Consider the following 20,527-nt stretch of genomic DNA (forward strand, 5'->3'; position numbering starts at 1 on the left):
AAAAAGACGTCTATCCCTGGTCATGCCCTGTCCCACCGGGAGGACAGACTCAGCTGAGGAGGCAGTATGCAGTCAGGAGGAAGTTGCGCTGGCAGTTCTCACCATGAACTCTGGACCCCCGTGAAGTTTCATGGGATCAGGTTAAATGTGGACAAATAATCCTCCTGCTGGTTACGATGTACTGTCCTCCCTCGACTGATGAACCAATACTCCTCCATGTTGAACAATGCTTGGAGGCTGCTGAGGATGGCAAGGCACAAAATGTCCTCGGGTTAGCTGATTTCAACATTCACCAGGAAGAGTGGCTTCGCGGCAGCTCTACTAATTAGATTGTTAAAGGATAAAGCTGCTCATCTGGCCTGTGGCGGGTCGTAAGGGATCCAACAAATGAGAAAATCATTCTTACCAATCTGCTAGCTGCAGATGCATCTGCCCATTACAGTATTGGTAAGAGTGACCACCGTAGAGTGGAACTATCATTATGTGAAATAGAACAAAAACAGAAATTGCTGGAAAAGCTCAGCTGGTCTGGCAGGATCTGTGAAGAAAAAAAATCAGTCAATGTTTTGGGTTGGGTGACCCATCCTCACAACTCAGGTTAACTGATTTTTTTCTTCTTCTTTGTTGCCAAACCTGCTGAGCTTTTCCAGCACCTTTGTTTTTTGTTCCTGATTTACAGCATCCACAGTTCTTTCAGTTTTTATTGATTGAAATGGGACAGACTTCATGCAGCTCAGATAACTCAAGTCTGGACATTGTTGAGATGCTGTGGGCCATCAGCAGCAGCAGAATTGTACTTCAGTACAACCTACATCATCATGGCCCAGCATATTCCCCCATTCAAACATTACCATCAGGCCAGCGGATCAACCCTGGTTCAGTGGAGAGTTCAGGAGGCCGTGCCAGGAGCGGCACCAGGCTGTACCTGAAGATGTATCAACCTGGTGAAGCCACCAAACGGGACACTCGCATGCCAAACAGTGACAGCAGCAAGTGATAGAGCTAAGTGATCCCACACCCAACAGATTAGATCTAAGCTTTGCAGTCCTGCCACATCCAGTCGCGAATGGTGGTGGACAATGCAATGACTCACTGGAGGAGGCGGCTCCACGAATACCCCCAACCTCAATGATGGAAGGGCCCAGCACATCAGTGCAGAAGATAAGGCTGAAGCTTTCACAGCAATCTTCAGCCAGAAGTGCCGAGTGGATGATCCATCTCAGCCTCCTCCAGATCCCAGTCTACAGCCAATTCCATTCACTTCACGTGATATCAGGAAACGTTTGGAGACACTGGATACTGCAAAGGCAATGGGCCCGGACACATCCCAGCAATAGTACTGAAGACTTGTGCTCCAGAACTTTCCATTTCCCTGAGCCAAGCTGTTCCAGCACAGTTACAACACCGGTACCTACCCGACAACGTGGAAAATTGCCCAGGTATGTCCTGTACACAAAAAGCAGGACAAACCCAGCCCGGCCAATTATCACCACATCTCTGTAGAAGTTCGAAACACCTTCAGCTGCTTTATCCGTGACCTTCTATCATCATAAGGTCAGAAGTGAGGATGTTTGCTGATGATTACACAATGTTCGTGACACCTCAGATACTGAAGCAGTCCATGTTCAAATGGAATAAGATCTGAACAATATCCAGGTTTGGGCTGACAAGTGGCAATTGTCATTCATGTCACATAAATGCCAGGTTACAACCATCACCAATAAGAGACAATCTAACCACCGTCCCTAGTCATTCAATGGTGTTACCATCACTGAATCCTCCACTATCAACATTCTGGGGGTTATCATTGATCAAACTGCACTCCCCACATTCACACACTGTTTCAAAGAGCGGGTCAGTGGCTGGGAATCCTGCAGTGAGTAACTCCTGTCCAGTGGGATTAGTTTGGGGATTGGTACAGAGCTACAGGGAGGGAGCAGGGCAGTGGGATTAGTTTGGGGATTGGTACAGAGGTACAGGGAGGGAGCAGGGCAGTGGGATTAGTTTGGGGATTGGTACAGAGGTACAGGGAGGGAGCAGGGCGATTAGTTTGGGGATTGGTACAGAGCTGCAGGGAGGGAGTAGGGCAGTGGGATTAGTTTGGGGATCGACGTGCTTATCTGATTGAGTATTATTTGCTGTTTGCAGGGATGGTGCTGCTGCCCTGGCGATGGGTGAAGTCAGTCTCAATCTGCCCCCGCCTGGGGCCAAGTCGTTGCCCCCCACGATCCATGTCCCGTCTCTGGCGTGGCATTGCTCAATTACTGCTGGGGGTGGTACTGCTCCTGGTGCTAGCTGTGGTCACTGCTTTCACCGCAGGTCCCCTGGAGGAATGGTTCCTGCAGCCAGTTCTGCTCTCTTCTCATGGCCAGAAGGGCTTGGCCGTGGGAGGGGAGGGGGATGCTCCCTTCGACTGGGTTGGGCAGCGCAGTCGTGACTCCATCTACCGGCTGACCAACCCGGGGGTCTGTGCCGGAGAGGCCCCATTCCTGGTTGGCCTGGTGGTGAGCAAGCCAGCACATTGGGACAGCCGCCAGGCCATCCGCGAGAGCTGGGGCTCAGTGCAGGAGGTCAGGGGCCGCACGGTGAGGACTCTCTTCGCTCTGGGCAGCCCGTCGTCCCCCCAGGAGCAGGAGCTGATCGACCGGGAGGCGGGCACCTACCGGGACGTGGTGCAGGGGCGTTTCCGGGACTCGTACCTGAACCTGACCCTGAAAACCCTGATGGTCCTCAGCTGGTTCACCAGCTACTGCCCCCGCAGCCAGTTCCTTCTCAAGGTTGATGACGATGTCTTCCTGAACTACTACAGGCTGGTTGAGCTGCTGCTAGACCGTGGCCTGGAGCTGGGTCTTGGGCAGGACCTCTACCTGGGCAGGGTCCATAGAAATGTCAGGGCCATACGTGACCACTCCAGCCTTTACTACGTCCCAGAGTCTGTCTTCCCTGCTGATACTTACCCGGACTACTGCAGCGGGACCTCATACATTCTCTCTGCTTCTGCAGCCCGCAAGGTCTACCGGGCCGCACTCTCCCTACCCCTGCTCCCCATTGAGGACGTCTTTGTTGGCCTCAGTGCCCAGCGAGCGGGGGTGCCCCCCACCCACTCATCCAGGATGTCTGGTAGCCTACAGTTTCACTTCAGGCCTTGCTGCTACCAAACCATTATCACCAGTCACCACATAGATGCCCAGGAGCTGAGGAACATTTGGGCACAGGTCAATGGCAGCCAGCCCTGTTCGGCCATCGCCAGGGTGAGTGCCCTCTTCATCTGCAACCTACTCAACCTGAGGGAGCTGCTCCGTGCCTCCTAGGATTCACTCGCTGCCTCCCAAAATAACAGGGCACAGACTCTGACGGTCAGAGCCTCACTACGGAACAGCACAGTGCGCTTTGTGGGGGGAAGAGAGGCAAGGGGGGGGGGGGGGAGACAGCGAGACACATAGAGACAGAGAGCGAGACGGGGGGGGGGGAGAGAACGAGACGGGGGAGAGAGAGAGATGGGGGAAGAGAGAGAGACGGTGCGGGAGAGAGAGAGAGACGGGGGGGGGGGGGAGAGAGAGAGAGAGAGACAGGGGGAGAAAGAGAGAGAGATGGGGGGGAGAGAGAGAGACGGGGGGAGAGAGAGAGAGAGTGACAGAGACAGGGGGAGAGAGAGAGAGAGAGACGGGGAGAGAGAGAGAGATGGGGAGAGACAGAGATGGAGAGGGAGAGAGAGAGATGGGGGAGAGAGAGAGACGGTGCGGGAGAGAGAGAGAGAGAGACGGGGGGGGGGGAGAGAGAGAGAGAGAGACAGGGGGGGCAAGAGAGAGAGATGGGGGGAGAGAGAGAGACGGGGGGAGAGAGAGAGAGAGTGACAGAGACAGGGGGAGAGAGAGAGAGAGAGACGGGGAAAGAGAGAGAGATGGGGGGGGAGAGAGAGAGACGGGGGGAGAGAGAGAGAGTGACAGAGACAGGGGGAGAGAGAGAGAGAGAGACGGGGAGAGAGAGAGAGATGGGGAGAGACAGAGATGGAGAGGGAGAGAGAGAGATGGGGAGAGACAGAGAGAGAGACAGATGGAGAGAGAGAGAAAGAGAGACAGAGACGGGGAGGGACAGAGAGACAGAGACGGAGAGAGAGAGAGACAGACGGAGAGAGAGAGGAACAGAGATGGAGAGAGAGAGACAGACGGAGAGAGAGAGACAGCAATGAAGACAGACAGAGAGAGAGAGAGGAACAGAGACGGAGAAAGAGAGACAGAGACCGAGACGGAGAGAGAGGGAGACACACAGAGACGGGGAGAGAGAGAGAGACAGAGAGAGCGAGAGACAGAGACGGAGAGAGCGAGAGACAGAGAGAGAGAGCGAGAGAGGAACAGAGACGGAGAGAGAGAGACAGAGACGGAGAGAGAGAGAGAGAGAAACAGAGATGGGGGGAGAGAGAGACACACACACAGAGATGGAGAGAGGGAGAGACAGACGGAGAGAGAGAGAGAGAGACAGACAGAGACGGAGAGAGAGACAGAGACGGAGAGAGAGAGACAGATGGAGAGAGAGAGGGGAACAGAGACAGAGAGAAAGAGAGGGGAACAGAGACAGAGAGAAAGAGACAGAGGAACAGAGACGGAGAGAGAGAGACACAGAGAGGGAGAGACAGACGGAGAGAGAGAGAGACAGACAGAGACGGGGGGAGAGAGAGAGAGAGACAGATGGAGAGAGAGACACAGAGACGGAGAGAGAGAGTCACAGAGAGAGAGAGACGGAGAGGGAGAGACAGAGACAGATGGAGAGAGAGAGAGACAGACAGATGGGGAGAGAGAGAGACACACACACAGATGGAGAGAGAGACACAGAGACGGAGAGAGAGAGACAGAGAGAGAGGGAGAGACAGAGACGGAAAGAGAGAGAGAGACAGAGACGGAGGGAGGGAGACAGAGAGAGAGAGGGAGGGGGTGAGAGAGGGAGGCGGGGGGGAGAGAGAGGGGGAGAGGAGAGAGAGAGGGCGGGGTGAGAGAGAGGGAGGGTGTGAGAGAGAGCGGGGTGAGAGAGAGGGAGGGTGTGAGAGAGAGAGAGGGAGGCGGGGGGGAGAGAGAGAGGGGGAGGGGGTGAGAGAGAGAGGGGGTGAGAGAGAGAGGGGGAGGGGGTGAGAGAGAGAGGGGGAGGGGGTGAGAGAGAGAGAGAGAGGGGGAGGGGGTGAGAGAGAGAGGGGGAGGGGGAGACAGAGAGAGAGGGAGGGAGGAGAGAGAGAGGAGGGGGGAGAGAGAGAGAGAGAGAGAGGGGGAAGGAGGTTGGGGGGGGTAGAGAGAGATAGACAGAGAGAGAAATAACTCTACAGATGCCGGTAACCCATCACTGAGTCACTCTTTCTTTCCACAGTAACAGTCCCGGACCACAGCGCTGCCTCAGAGACCCTTTTTATCTGTCAGCCAGGGCTCCCTGATTGGACTAGATTAACACTGGGGAGCTCTTAGTCTGAGATCCAGCTGGCTGACCTCATTACAATCGCCGAGGGAGGGAGAGAGGGAAGGAGGGAGAGAGAGAGAGAGAGAGAGAGCGCGCGAGCAAGAGGGAGGGGGAAGGATCCATACCCTCGTTTTGGCTGGGCCTGCTGTGTCACTGGGAATACTCATCTCCAGAGATGGGTCTGGTTCCCAGTGATGCAGGTTTAATGACAAAATGGGGGGGGGGGGGGGAAGGGGTGCAGAAGATTGACGAGGGAGGAGCTGGAGTCTGTTCCCACCTTCTCCAGGTCACTCCGTAACAATCAGAGCATCATCATGAGGGCAGGCTCTCTCTGTGTACCAACACTGCCCACGTTTACCCTAGCACCAAATGAGGGAGAGAGGGAGGGAGGGAGGGAGAGAGGTGAAATGAATAGGAAACAAAAGGATGTGTCTCTGTGACTGTGTGTCTATGTGTTTCTGTTTGTCTCTGTATCAAGGGGGAGGCAGGGAAATGGGATGTGTCACTGTGCCAAATGCTTACAGCTACCTCACGAAGGACGATGAGGGAAGAGTTTACTGCTGTGATCTCAGTCGCTGCCTTCGTGTGATCAATCTGAGCCAGGCATTCCCCAATAGAAAATTCAGGTGTAAACATCACGTTGTAATGCCCACAACATTCCAGTGGGTGGCAGCACATTGCGTACAGACAGTGGTTACAAACAAGCAGCAAACACTGGGGGGGTTGGGGTGGAGGCGGGGGGGGGGGGGGGGGAGAGGCTTGCCTGCGATTGTGAAGGTGTGTTCCTGACACAAACTTGAATAAACTCTCCTGGTCACACCCTCCCATGGACTTGTTCATTATATTTAATTAAACCATCCCTGTACCCAATAGTGAGGCCACCCACCTGTGATCAGTGCCGAATTATTTAAATTCAAACCTCACCAAGAATCCAGCACCCTCCTGTAAATTCACATCAAGGTCACGAGAGGAACTTTAAGAGCGCAGAAAGAGACCCTTCAGCCCATCAGGTCAATACTGGCCTAGAAACTATTATATTCCCATTTGCCAGCCTGTGGATGTTTTCCACGTCGGGGGGGGGGGGGGGGTGATTAGCAAACGAGTTGCCTGGTGCCCTGTAAGCTTTGTTCCATGAGGAACAGAGATGGTGGGGCAGACCTTTGCCATTAGCAGGAGGGGGGGGGAGGAGCTGAGGTGTTGGGGAGGGTGGGGGTGCTGGTGGTGGGAGAGATGATGGTGCTGACTGAATGAAGACGCTGCGGATGACGGAGACCCGAATCAAAACCTGGAAACTGCCAAGGAAACTCCGTTGGTCTGGCAGCGGATGAGGGAGCTCACAGCCCCACAGCGTGACTCCCGACCGCTGCACAGCATCAGGGGCCACTGGGGACGGTGGATACAGACACCCACTTCCTCTCCGAGAACAAGCAAAATCTGCCTCTTTGAGAGACGGGACTTGAAAAGGCCGTAACCTCTGAATGAAACTGGACCGTGGTGTAAGGTTTCTCATTAAAAAAGTTACGAAAATGACTGGCCCCAGGCAAGGAGGCAGTGTAAAGGTGAGAATCAGATTCTGTTCTTGGGGACGGGTCATTGCCAGCTGAAATAAGTTTATTCGGTTGTTCAGAATAAAATACAATTTCCCCAGTTAGCGGTTAGGTCTGTCGCTGCCTGGATCTCAAGCAGGAGGCTTCTGAAATGCAAATGCTGGAGAGTCTCTGGGCAGGAGTGGGACACGGGGACCCTGTTACACAGAGCAGGGTGAACCGAGCCGCCTGTCATTCCCAGTCACAGCACGATCATTTGTGGAATCGATCCAAGGCGCTTCCTTTGCTGTGTGACAGTCTGCCCTTGACCACTTTCTGCCTCTCGCGGACTGTCTCCTGTTTCTCTTGCACACTCTGGCGGATCGTTTCCTGAAAAGGCATCAGGGGAGAGGAATAATCAGGATAACCAAAACCGCTCTAACACCGAGGGACCCCACGCTCGATTCAATTAAGGGAACAAAAAGTGGGCCATAGTGAAGGTGTTCGGTGCGCTTTAGCCTTTATTGGTCAGTGCGTTGAGTACAGGGAGTTGGGAGGGTCATGTTGGGGCTGGACAGGACATCGGTTCGGGCCACTTTTGGAATACAGCGCTCAGTTCCGGTCTCCCTGCTACAGGAAGGATGGTGTGAAACTTGGAAGGGTTCGGGAAAGATTTACAAGGATGTTGCTGGGGTTGGAGGGTTTGAGCTACAGGGAGAGGCTGAATAGGCTGGGGCTATTTTCCCTGGAGCGTCAGAGGCTGAGGGGGGACCTTATAGAGGTTTATAACATCATGAGGGACATGGATAGGGTGAATAGACACGGTCTTTTCCCCAGGGTAGGGGAGTCCAGAACTAGAGGGGCATAGGTTTAAGGTGAGAGGGGAAAGATTTAAAAGGGACCTGAGGGGCAACTTTTTCACACAGAGGGTGGTACGTGTATGGAATGAGCTGCCAGAGGAAGTGGTGGGGGCTGGTACAGTAACAGCATTTAAAAGGAACCTGGATGGGGACATGGATCGGAAGGGTTTAGGGGGATAGGGAAGGGTTTGCTTCTGTGCAATACATCTGTACGACAAAGTCCCAGCATCACTCTTGATCATCTGTTTAAGGACTGGTGCAGTTCAAGTGGGCAGCTCACTACCACCTTCTCAAGGAGCAACTACACCTTCTCAAGGAGCAACTAGGGACAGGGCAATAAATGCTAGGCTCATAAGCCCTACAGTGGTGCAGAGGGGGAAAATGGAGGAGGAAGGCATGTTAGAAGGACATTGAAAAGAGGAAGAGGTGTTTGCAACCTGTTGCGGAGAGGCTGGTTTACACCTGAGACAGGATTCACAACAGGACAAGTTCCTGATGATACAGAGAGGCCGAGAACAGGTACTGTCCGCGCTCAGGGTGTGGTTTCCAGGCAGGCTGTCCAGGTTTGGGTGGGGCGGGGGGGCGGTGGGAGAGGCACAGAGCACAGAGTGGCATGGAGCAGGGTGAGACTGAAAACCAGCACCAGCCACTGGGGCTGGGGGGAGAGAGGAGGTGGAAGAGGAGGAAAGAGGGGGCTCAGAGCAAGTTCCCACAAACAAGCAGCAGCTAAATGGGACAGCAGGGTGTGAAATTCACACTGAACCCCATACTCCCACCTATTAGGGACCAGGTCAGATATTGATCCCCTCCCCATTCCTCTGTGACCAACGCCTGCCCATTCTCCTTCCCCGTCATTGACCCCACTTCCCAACCCCCATCCCCTGCAGTGACACGCCTGCTCCTCTCCATCCCCCTCCATGATTGCCCCCCATTCCCATCCCGTCAGTGACATGCCTTCCCCATCCTCCATCTCCCACCCTTCGCGAAGACCTCCTCATCCCCTCCCCTGCCCTCAAAGAACAAAGAAACCTACAGCACAGGAACAGGCCCTTCGGCCCTCCAAGCCTGCATCGATCCAGATCCTCTGTCTAAACCTGTCGCCTGTTTTCCAAGTATCTGTATCCCTCTGCTCCCTTGCCATTCATGTATCTGTCCAGGCACATCTTAAATTACTCCATCGTGCCCGCTTCTACCTCCTCCGCTGGCAACACGTTCCAAGCACCCACCACCCTCTGTGTAAAGAACTTTCCATGCATATCTCCCTTAAACTTTCCTCCTCTCACTTTGAACTCATGACCCCTGGTAATTGAGTCCCCCACTCTGGGAAAAAGCTTTTTGCTATCCACCCTGTCAGTACCCCTCATGATTTTGTAGACCTCAATCAGGTCCCCCCTCAATCTCTGTCTTTCTGATGAAAATAATCCTAATCCATTCAACCCCTCTTCATAGTTAGCACCCTCCATACCAGGCAACATCCTGGTGAACCTCCTCTGCACCTTCTCCAAAGCATCCACATCCTTTTGGGAATGTGGCGACCAGAACTGTACACAGTACTCCAAATACAGCCGAACCAAAGTCCTATACAACTGCAACATGACCTGCCAACTCTTGTATTCAATACCTTGTCCAATGAAGGAAAGCATGCCATATGCCTTCCTGACCACCCTATTGATCTGCGTTGTCACCTTCAGGGGCCTGAACACGCAGATCTCTCTGTGCATCAATTTTCCCTTGGACTTTTCCGTTTACTGTATAGTTCGCTCTTGAATTGGATCTTCCAAAATGCATTTGCCTGGATTGAACTCCATCTGCCATATCTTCGCCCAACTCTCCAGTCTATCTATATTCTGCTGCATTCTCCGACAGTCCCTTTCACTATCTGCTACTCCACCAATCTTAGTGTCATCTGCAAACTTGCTGATCAGACCACCTACACCTTCCTCCAAATCATTTACATATATCACAAACAACAGTGGTCCCAGCACAGATCCCTGTGGAGCACCACCGGTCACCATTCTCCATTTTGAGAAACTCCCTTCCACTACAACTCTCTGTCTCCTGTTGCCCACACAGTTCTCTATCCATCCAGCTGGTACACCCTGGACCCCATGCAACTTCACTTTCTCCATCAGCCTGCCATGGGGAACCTTATCAAACGCCTTACTGAAGTTCATGTATATGACATCTACAGCCTTTCCCTCATCAATCAACTTTGTTACTTCCTCAAAGAATTCTATCAAGTTGGTAAGACATGACCTTCCCTGTACAAAACCATGCTGTCTATCACTGATAAGCCCATTTTCTTCCAAATGGGAATAGATCCTATCCCTCAGTATCTTCTCCAGTAGCTTCCCAACCACTGACATCAGGCTAACTGGTCTATAATTTCCTGGATTATCCTTGCTACCCTTTTTAAACAAGGGGGCAACATTAGCACTTCTCCAGTCCTCCGGGACCTCACCCGTGTTTAAGGACGCTGCAAAGGTATCTGCTAAGGCCCCAGCTATTTCCTCTCTCGCGTCCCTCAATAACTTGGGAGAGATCCCATCCGGACCAGGGGACTTGTCCACCCTAATGCCTTTCAGAATACCCAACACCTCCCCCCCCTCCTTACGCTGACTTGGCGTAGAGTAATCAAACATCTATCCCTAACCTCAACATCTGTCATGTCCCTTTCCTCGGTGAATACCGATGCAAATTACTCTTAAGAATCTCACCCATTTTCTCTGACTCCTCGCATAACTTCCCTCCTTTGTCCTTGAGTGGGCCAACCCTTTCTCCAGTTACTCTCTTGCTCTTTATGAAGGCTTTGAGATTTTCCTTCACCCTGTTTGCTAAAGATATTTCGTGACCCCTTTTAGCCCTTTAATTCCGATTTTCAGATTGGTCCTACTTTCCTGATATTCTTCCAAAACGTCATCTGTTTTCAGTTGCCTAGACCTTATGTATGTCACCACCTCCATCTCCCATCCATTTCTGTCACTGACGCCCCTCACCATCACTGACTTCCCTTCCCCACCCGTACCCCTCCTTCCCCATCCACCATCATCGTCCACATTTCCCCCCACCCTCACTGACACCCCTCCCCATCTAGCATCACCGTCCCCATTTCCCCCCACCCTCACTGACACCCCTCCCCATCCCTCCCCCATACCCTCACTGTCACGCCTCTCCATCCATCGTCACTGTCCCAATTATCCCCACCCTCACTGACACCCCTTCCCATCCACCATCACCGTTCCCATTGCCCCCATCCTTACTAACACCCCTCCCCATCCACAACCATCCCCTATTTCCCCTCACCCTCACTGACCACCTCCCCACCCTCCATGCCCCTCCTTTGCTGTCATCCCACCATCCCATTCCCCCTTCCCTCTCACTGACACCCCTTCTTCACGAACCCCCCCTTCACTGACACCCCTCTCCCCATTCTGTCTCTGCATTCCCCTCACCTTCACTGAACCCCTTCCCCATCCTCCACCACCCCTCCCTCACTGACCCCTCTCACCAACACCAGTTCCAACTCCCTCACTGATACTGCCCTCCCCATCCACGGTCCCCCTCTCCCACTGACATACCTCTCCATCTCTGACACCCCCTCCCCATCTAATGACCCCCTCCCTCACCGATACCCGCCCCTGGTCACCGCCTCCATCACTGACCCCGCCCCAACACCCCCTACCCACTCACTGACCCACCTCCTCATTCCCCCTAGCCGCTCCCCCAATCTCACCGACGCCCCACCCTGTCCCCCTACACTGACTCCCTGACTGAGCCCCTGCCCCACCCTCACTGAGACTCCTTGCCAATGCCCCTCACCCTATCACTGAATCTCCCCTTCCCCTCTCCCTGAACACCTTACCCCTGCTCCTAACTGTCTGTCACTGACCACCCCAATCTGCCCTCACACCCTCACTGACCCACCCTCCTGACCTCCTCACTGACCCCACCCACACCCATCACTGAATCCACTCTCCCCCTCCCTCCCTGACCCCTCCACCCACCCCGTCGTCACTAAATCCCACCCTCCACTGGGGAGGGGTTGGTGTGATCCTCTCTGAACAGATACTCACCCTCTGCTCAGCGACAGTCACCTTCCTCTTCCTTCTCTCGATGCTTTTCGCTGAACTCCTGCCTTTCATCTTCCGCTTGGGCTGAAACTTTTCCTTTTGGGATGGATCGAAACCCTGCAGGCGGTGATGGAATAGGGAGTGGGTATTTAATCAGCAATGGGGCAGGGTGCACAGGGTAAAGGAGGGGGGTGTTGTGGAAGCACAAGGACGAATGCAGCAAGACCTGGTGAAACTGAGGGACATACAGGATCTGTGCACAGAAAGCAGAGGTAACCTTCCAACTCCAGGGATCCATCTGGAGAACCCGACCCAAAACTTTAACCCTGCTTTCTCTCCACAGATGCTGCCAGACCTGCCAAGCTCTTCCAGCAATTTCTGTTTGTGTTTCTGTCGGAGGGTCAGCGCCGAGGGGGGCACCACGCTGTCGGAGGGTCAGCGCCGAGGGGGGCACCACGCTGTCGGAGGGAGCATTGGGTTGTTGAGAGAGAAAAGTGTTGATAAGGGGGAGGGGGAAGGCTGTTGGCGGAGGGGGGAAAGAGTTGTTGAGGGAGTAGGTCATTTTGATTCCTACCAGACGTTGGATCCGTTCCTGATTTTTCTGGTTCATGGTGATGAAGTCTATCTTCCCCAGTTTGGTGGGATCCAGGTTAATCAGGTCAGGCTGTATCTATAGGAAGAGAAACAGAGAATCCGGTTATAACAGTAGAGGGACCGGCTACATGACTGGATCCTAACTGATTACTTGGGGGATCCTTTAACCCACTGACCGGGAATAATGTAATAGGATAGTGGTAGTGAGAACATTAGGCACTTTCTCAATATTAACTTGTGATGTTAGCTGACATTTTTTCCCCCGAAGATTCTGTTGAAATGTTGCAGGCACTGAGTCCTTGAAAACACTGCACTCAGTTGTTCAGATGGGATCTCATTCCTTGCTGAATGTTTTTCAAACAAAAAAAATAATAGCCATATCTTGGGAGCCACCTTGCTGAAGTTAATTGTTTGCATGTATTTTCTGGAAGTGACATGCCTGGGCTTATGGCTGTTATGAGTTCTGTTTCATTTGGATATTGGCCTGCTGAGAGACAGCAGCTACACAACTCATCCTCTCTCTTCCTGACAGTGCTTCCTCGTGGGGACTAATGTGAAATGACTGCCTCATGTAGTTTTGTTGTCAAAATTAATCCCCACAGATAAAGTTTTTTCTTGAATTGGAGGTTTCACATGTTGGGTTATTTTTAGCAATAAACATTTATAGTTTCCCGTTTGGAACTGCGTGCGTTAGTTTGTTTTACATCTTTCCTGAACACTTCATGTCTTCACAATAAATCATTAATGTTGCTTACCAGAGGGACCTGATGATCTTGTTACATTCTAAGTTAACACAGAGAAGCCTAATCACTAACTGGGTAAAGGGTTTCAGTCAATGTACAGGGCAGGATGTAAATATGGGAGGGATGGTTAGCAAGTTTGCCAATGACACCAAAATCAGTAGTAGCATAGTCTACAGTGAAGAAAGTTATCTGAGTACAACAGGATCTTTGTCAGATGGGCCAATGGGCCGAGGAATGGCAGATGGAGTTTAATATAGATAAATGTGAGGTGTTGCATCTTGGAAAGGCAAATCAGGGCAGGACTAATACAGCTTCATGGTAAGGTCCTGGGGACTTGCTGAACAAAGAGACCTTGGGGGTGGGGGGGGTGCAGGTTCACAGTTCCTTAAAAGTGGACTCACAGGTAGACAGGATGGTGAAGGTGTTCCGTACACTTTAGCCTTTATTGGTGACTGCATTGAGTGTAGGGAGTTGGGAGGTCATGTTGGGGCTGGACAGGACATTGGTTTGGGCCACTTTTGGAATACAGTGTTCAGTTCCGGTCTCCCTGCTACAGGAAGGATGGTGTGAAACTTGGAAGGGTTCAGGAAAGATTTACAAGGATGTTGCTGGGATTGGAGGGTTTGAGCTACAGGGAGAGGCTGAATGGGCTGGGGCTATTTTCTCTGGAGCGTTGGAGGCTGAGGGGTGACTTTACAGAGGCTTATAAAATCATGAGGGACATGGACAGGCCAAGGTCCTGTCCCCAGGGTGGGGGAGTCCCAAACTAGAGGGACATAGGTTTAAGGTGAGAGGGGGAAAGATTTAAAAGGGATCTAAGGGGCACTATTGTACAGAGGGTGGAATGAGCTGCCAGAGGAAGTGGAGGAGGCTGGTACAGTTACAACATTTAAATGGCATCTGGATGTGTATGTGAATAGGAAGGATTTAGAGGGATATAGGCCAAATGCTGGCAAATGGGACTAGATTAATTTAGGGCATCTAGTCAGCATGGATGAGTTGGGCTGAAGGGTCCATTCCCGTGCTGTATAGCTCTGTGACAAACACTTTAATCTCAACCCTGCACAATCCCCAAAAATGTTCCATTCCCTCAGTCATCCAGAATCCATCTCCCCCAGCATCAAAATATTTCTGGATCCTGCACCCAATACTGTTTGAGGAAGGGAATTACAGAGACTCTCAGCCCTGTGAGAAAAGTTTCCTCATCCTGCCTTTAAATGGATGCCCCTTGTTTTCAAACCATGGCTCCATCTCCCCTAGTTTCAGATCCTCCCCCATTCCCCATTAACCTGTTCCAGTGCACCCCCCACCCAGGATCCTTATGTATCAGTTCAGTCTCCTCTGTCCCTCGGAGGATACAGGCTGAACCTCTCCACACCGGGTTAGGAGCTGTGCCACAGTGGGACCTCTTTGGGTTATTGGAGATCTCCTCAAATTCCTGAAGCTGCTGCATGTGTCTGTGGGGAGTGAGAGAGAGAGAGCGCGCGAGAGAGCGAGAGCGAGAGAGCACGAGAGAGAAGTGGAGGAAGAGAGAGACGTCAAGAGAGAGAGGAAGAGAGCGAGAGCAAGCAAGAGACAGCGAACGAGAGCGAGAGAGAGCCATCATAATTGGCTGGGCAAGACAGCATGGACAGCAGACTGCAATCTCTTCCATTACAGCAGCAGGCCCTTCAGCCCAGTGAGGCAGTGCTGGCTCTCTGTTCAGTTTAGGCTCAAAGCTCTGCCATTACCCAGTGACCCTCCAATCCAATCCTGCCCGAACCTAATAAGCATGTTGTAAACTCCTGCAGTACCCACGTTAACAAACGAGGGCTCTTCCCCAGGAAGGGGAGGTCTTTAAGCTTTTCAGAGGGTTCGGTGAGGTATAAAACATTTCCATTACAGCGCTCCCCCTGTCCGGTGTCAGTGTCCCCCCCAGCCCCGTCCATGTGCGTGTATCTGTGTGTCCGTGTGTGTGTCCTGTGAGGAGCGCTGACAGTGTCAGTTTGTAACAGCAGAAGGTGAGCATCTATCAAGTAGAAGATATACAAGTCTGAAAACACATACAAACAGATTTAAGAACAGCTTCTTTCCCGCTGTTATCAGACTTGTGAAACGTTAATGTTGATCCTCTCTCTGCCCCTTCTCTGCAGCTATAACACAGTATCCTGCTCCCCTGGGGAAATCTGCACGGTGCAATCTGCCTGTACAGGACTTTTCACTAAATCTCAGTACACGCGACAATAATAAACCACTTACCTTCTCCAGCAGAGCCTTCACCTCCCACTCCTGCCTCTGTTTTTTACTTCGGTAGGGATTGCACTCCAGGCCGTCGAAATTCGCTTCTCCAGCACCTACACAGGACAGGAATCGACAGAGCTGTTCAGACCGAGAGTGAGAGCAGGGGCCTCTTACACTGACCAATGGGCAGGCACAGTTTCACGCGCGCGCACACACACACAGAGTCAGGCACACACACACACACAGGCATGCGTACGCCCATGCACAAAGATGCATACAGACACGGACACGCACACGCTCGCATAGACATGGGCACACATGGACACGCTTACGCCCAGATGGACATGTACGCTCAGACGTACATGCGTATGCCCACATGGAAATGGACACGAACATACACATGGACACGGTCATGATTACGCCTACATGGATATACACACGGTCACGTATGCCCACACACGGTCACGTATGCCCACACACGGTCACGTGGACATGCACGCACGCTGACATTGGCTTGACATCCCCCATGCTCCCCTCCTCACTTCACCACGAGCCAATCAGCCTCAAACCGGGGAGAGGAGTGGGAGGGGCAATGGAGGCAGGTAGGAGGGAGCTGAGCCTGACAGAGAGTACAAGAATGAGCCTGTAATGTGGGGCGGCCAAAAAAGGGGATGGGTGGAGAAGGATAGGGAGAAAACGTTTCAGACTTGTCAACAGAATCCTCAATAACCTGGGAGGTGGCAAACGCTGAACTCATTGGAGGTGGTGCATTACTTGAAACTGAAAGTGGAATCTCTAGCTTAAGGCTGCGTAACAGCAGCAGTTACTATTTAGGATGCTCTCATAAGAAACACAATTTGTTGTGAAATTTAACCCTGTAACTGAGATCAGAGAGCTACAGTAATGGGAACAGTAACAACCTGATTAATATCTGCTGGCTTTGTGAAAAGCATGGTTTGAGACCTCAGTCCTGTGTTCAGGGTGACGGCTCACTTTGTGCAGAAGTGTCTCCAAGTAATCAGAATGAAACATTTTATAGTTAACATAAGATTCTGTCTCAAGCCAACATAAGTAAACGTGGTGTGTTGGAAATTATTACTTTCCATGTGGCTCTAACTTGATAAGAGGTTTAGATCATTCAGGCTTATGGTGAACAAAGTCTTTAATGCTGCTTCTGTGCAGATCTGCATGACACAGCCACATCAGCTCCAAGATGAAAAGGCTCCCTCCCTCACATGGTCACCCCACACCCTTCTCCCCACAGCCACCCACCTCCCCACCATGGCTTTAGCCCACTTCGCTCATGGCCTTAACACCCCACATCCCACCCCGCCGCGATCACTTGCCTGGCACCAACAAGCTGCTGAAGCCCCGGCCGTGGCCAACCCCCAGGACGTCCTCGAAGGGACAGAACTGGAGGCCGTGCACCCCCTGGGGGAGAGTGTGGGTCAGGTACGGCTTTGACACAGTCGCGTGGTGAATGTCCTTGTAAACCTGCCGGGTGGGGGTGGGAGTGGATAGGGAAACAGAGAGAGAGTGAGAGACGGTAATGGTATGTCTGTCCGAGTGAGTGAGTGAGTGCGCGTGCATGAAGGGGGGAGTGCAGAGTGGCAGAAAGAGAGAGGGGCGGGGGGGAGAGAGAGAGAGAGAGAGAGGCGCAGGGGGCAAGAGAGAGACAGAGAGAGAGGCGGGGGGGAGAGAGAGAGAGGCGGGGGAAGAGAGAGAGGTGGGGGGGGGGAAGAGAGAGAGAGGGAGAGAGAGAGAGAGAGAGAGAGGCGCAGGGGGCAAGAGAGAGACAGAGAGAGAGGCGGGGGGGAGAGAGAGAGAGGCGGGGGGAGAGAGAGAGAGGTGGGGGGGGAGAGAGAGAGGGAGAGAGAGAGAGAGAGAGGCGCAGGGGGCGAGAGAGAGAGAGAGGTGGGGGGGGAGAGAGAGAGAGAGGCGCAGGGGGCAAGAGAGAGAGAGAGAGAGAGAGGAGGGGGGGAGAGAGAGAGGGGAGGGCGTGCAATGGCGATGGTGTACCTGTCAGTCAGGCTGAAAGAGGTTGGGGGGGTGCAAGACAGAGTGAGATGGGGGCGGTTGGGGGGGGGAGAAGAGACAGAGTGAGTTGGGGGGGGAAGAGACAGAGCGAGGGGGACAACACAGATGGAAGAGACAGAGTGTGAGCCAGAGAGATAACACACATAGGCAGTGAGAGCGCCACATGGACACAGACAGACAGTATTGGAGAGGCAGGGCAGCACCCCCTCGGCACTGCCCTGGGAGTGCGATTTGGCTCCTCATGCCCTCCCTGACACAGACTGACATTGTGACTAACACAGTCTGCTGTAGAAAGCTTACGTTGAGAGTGTTCCCAGTGCCCACAGCGAGGAGATCACGCTGACTGAATGCTAAGTGACAGCCTCCACTGGAGATGAAATAGGAATGCAGAGGGCGGTATGAGCGGGCGTCAAAAATATTCAGCTTCCGGTCCAAACCGGATGTAGCCATGTACCTGCAAGGGGGGGGGGGGTGGCGAGAGGTGGAGGGGGGGGGAAACGGGCAGAGAGAGGGGGCGAGGGTCAGACAGAGTGGGGGGGACAGAGGGAGGGAGGGACAGATGGTGTGGGGGGGGAGACAGACACACAGAATGGGGGGGGACAGAGGGAGGGAGGGACAGATGGGCGGGTAGACAAACAGATGGGTTGGGGGGGTGGGGGGCGAACACACCGGTAGGGGGTGGAAAAACAGAGAGAGTGAAGGAGGTACAGACAGCAGTGGGTGGGGGGGAAGTGAACAGACAGGGAGGGGACAGATGGGATGGAGGGGGAGCAGAGAGTGGGGGGGGGGAGCAGAGAGTGGGGGGGGGGGAGCAGAGAGTGGGGGGGGGGAGCAGAGAGTGGGGGGGGGAGCAGAGAGTGGGGGGGGGAGCAGAGAGTGGGGGGGGGAGCAGAGAGTGGGGGGGGGAGCAGAGAGTGGGGGGGGGAGCAGAGAGTGGGGGGGGGGGAGCAGAGAGTAGGGGGGGAGCAGAGAGTGGGGGGGGGAGCAGAGAGTGGGGGGGGAGCAGAGAGTGGGGGGGGGGAGCAGAGAGTGGGGGGGGGAGCAGAGAGTGGGGGGGGGGGAGCAGAGAGTGGGGGGGGGAGCAGAGAGTGGGGGGGGGAGCAGAGAGTGGGGGGGGGGAGCAGAGAGTGGGGGGGGGGGAGCAGAGAGTGGGGGGGGGGAGCAGAGAGTGGGGGGGGGAGCAGAGGAGTGGGGGGGGGAGCAGAGAGTGGGGGGGGGAGCAGAGAGTGGGGGGGGGGAGCAGAGAGTAGGAGCAACTTCACAATCAGTAGAAACGAGTTCTGAAAAACAATGCTGCTAAAGGTGAACATCGAACATACTTTTGTGGGTATTATCACTAGGCTCTTAATCCGGAGACCCAGGGACTGAGGTTCGAGACCCACCACGCAGATGGTGCAATTTGAATTCAATTAAAATACTTAAAACTAAGAATCTAATAATGACCCTGAGTCCATTATCGACTCTCGGGAAAAACCCACGTGATTCATTAATGTCCTTTAGGGAAGGAAACTGCCATCCTGAGCTGGTCTGGCCTACACGTGACTCCAGACCCACAGCAATGGGGTTGACTTTCAACTGCCCCCTGGGGCAATTAGGGATGGGGCAATAAATGCTGACACAGCCACTGAGCGCGCGCGCGCACACACACACACACACACCCCATACCCCACACAGACAGAGAGAGACACCAATCCCCGGCAGGTCTAAATGACACAGACACACTAATGGAGTTGTTGTGACATTAGTCTCTCTCATTGTCGTGGTTAGCTCCCTTGGCAGGCTCTGGGACATGATGTGTAATTTCAATGGAAGAAAGACTTTAAAGCCTGCAACCCGCTCCCCATCACCACAGACAACCCGCGCCCTCCCGGATACCTTCACATTGACTCACGTTCCAGTCCTGTCAATGGCGATAGCACGGACCCCTCCTCGGTGGCACAACATCTTCACCAGAGGCTCTTTACTATTTGGACTCCACAAACTCACCGTCCCTACAACACAATTCACACAGAGTCACGGCCCCGTCCCCGCAGGGACATTTCATACAGAGACGCGGCCCCGTCCCCGGGGGGACATTTCACACAGAGACGCGGCCCCGTCCCCGCAGGGACATTTCATACAGAGACGCGGCCCCGTCCCCGGGGGGACATTTCACACAGAGACGCGGCCCCGTCCCCGCAGGGACATTTCATACAGAGACGCGGCCCCGTCCCCGCGGGGACATTTCATACAGAGACGCGGGCCCCGTCCCCGGGGGGACATTTCACACAGAGACGCGGCCCCGTCCCCGCAGGGACATTTCATACAGAGACGCGGCCCCGTCCCCGCGGGGACATTTCATACAGAGACGCGGCCCCGTCTCCGCGGGGGCGTTTCACACAGAGACGCGGCCCCGTCCCTGCGGGGACATTTCACACAGAGACGCGGCCCCATTCCTGTCCCCACGGGGACATTTCACACAGAGACGCGGCCCCGTCTCCGCGGGGGCATTTCACATAGAGACGCGGCCCCATTCCTGTCCCCGCGGGGACATTTCACATAGAGACGCGGCCCCATTCCTGTCCCCGCGGGGACATTTCACAAAGAGACGCGGCCCCATTCCTGTCCCCGCAGGGACATTTCACACAGAGATGCGGCCCCGCCCCTGCGGGGACATTTCACACAGAAACGCGGCCCCGTCCCCAGGGGGACATTTCACACAGAGACGCGGCCCCATTCCTGTCCCCGCGGGGACATTTCACACAGAGACGCGGCCCCATTCCTGTCCCCGCAGGGGCATTTCACACAGAGACGCGGCCCCCGTCTCCGCGGGGGCATTTCACACAGAGACGCGACCCATTCCTGTCCCCACGGGGACATTTCACACAGAGACGCGGCCCCCGCCCCTGCGGGGACATTTCACACAGAGACGCGGCCCCGTCCCCGCGGGGACATTTCACACAGAGACGCGGCCCCGTCCCCGCGGGGACATTTCACACAGAGACGCGGCCCCGTCCCCGCGGGGACGTTTCACACAAGAGACGCGGCCCCGTCCCCGC

At 54.0% G+C, this 20,527-nt stretch overlaps 2 protein-coding genes across 3 annotated transcripts in view; one reads left to right on the forward strand and one right to left on the reverse strand.

The window, feature by feature from the left end:
* LOC132206212 (beta-1,3-galactosyltransferase 4-like) overlaps positions 1-3,391 on the forward strand; it is a 43,446-nt gene extending 40,055 nt beyond the window's left edge. The window contains exon 2 of the mRNA XM_059639504.1: positions 2,149-3,391. Coding sequence (XP_059495487.1) covers positions 2,151-3,311 — 1,161 coding nt within the window. The 5' untranslated portion in view covers positions 2,149-2,150 and the 3' untranslated portion in view covers positions 3,312-3,391. The remainder of the gene's footprint in view (positions 1-2,148) is intronic.
* Positions 3,392-7,034: 3,643 nt separating this feature from the next.
* The window catches only part of wdr46 (WD repeat domain 46), a 26,200-nt gene continuing 12,707 nt past the window's right edge, over positions 7,035-20,527 (reverse strand). Inside the window, exons 10-16 of one of the 2 annotated variants that reach the window (XM_059639503.1) lie at positions 19,381-19,480; positions 17,790-17,856; positions 16,799-16,946; positions 15,471-15,565; positions 12,470-12,565; positions 11,899-12,012; positions 7,035-7,355 (exon numbers count right to left, since the gene is read on the reverse strand). In XM_059639503.1, coding sequence (XP_059495486.1) covers positions 7,239-7,355; positions 11,899-12,012; positions 12,470-12,565; positions 15,471-15,565; positions 16,799-16,946; positions 17,790-17,856; positions 19,381-19,480 — 737 coding nt within the window. In that variant the 3' untranslated portion in view covers positions 7,035-7,238. Of the gene's footprint in view, positions 7,356-11,898; positions 12,013-12,469; positions 12,566-15,470; positions 15,566-16,798; positions 16,947-17,789; positions 17,944-19,380; positions 19,481-20,527 lie in introns of both variants that reach the window. The other variant, XM_059639502.1, reaches the window with a different exon arrangement.

Source organism: Stegostoma tigrinum, chromosome 34 (assembly GCF_030684315.1).
Source record: "Stegostoma tigrinum isolate sSteTig4 chromosome 34, sSteTig4.hap1, whole genome shotgun sequence".
Taxonomy (NCBI): domain Eukaryota; kingdom Metazoa; phylum Chordata; class Chondrichthyes; order Orectolobiformes; family Stegostomatidae; genus Stegostoma; species Stegostoma tigrinum.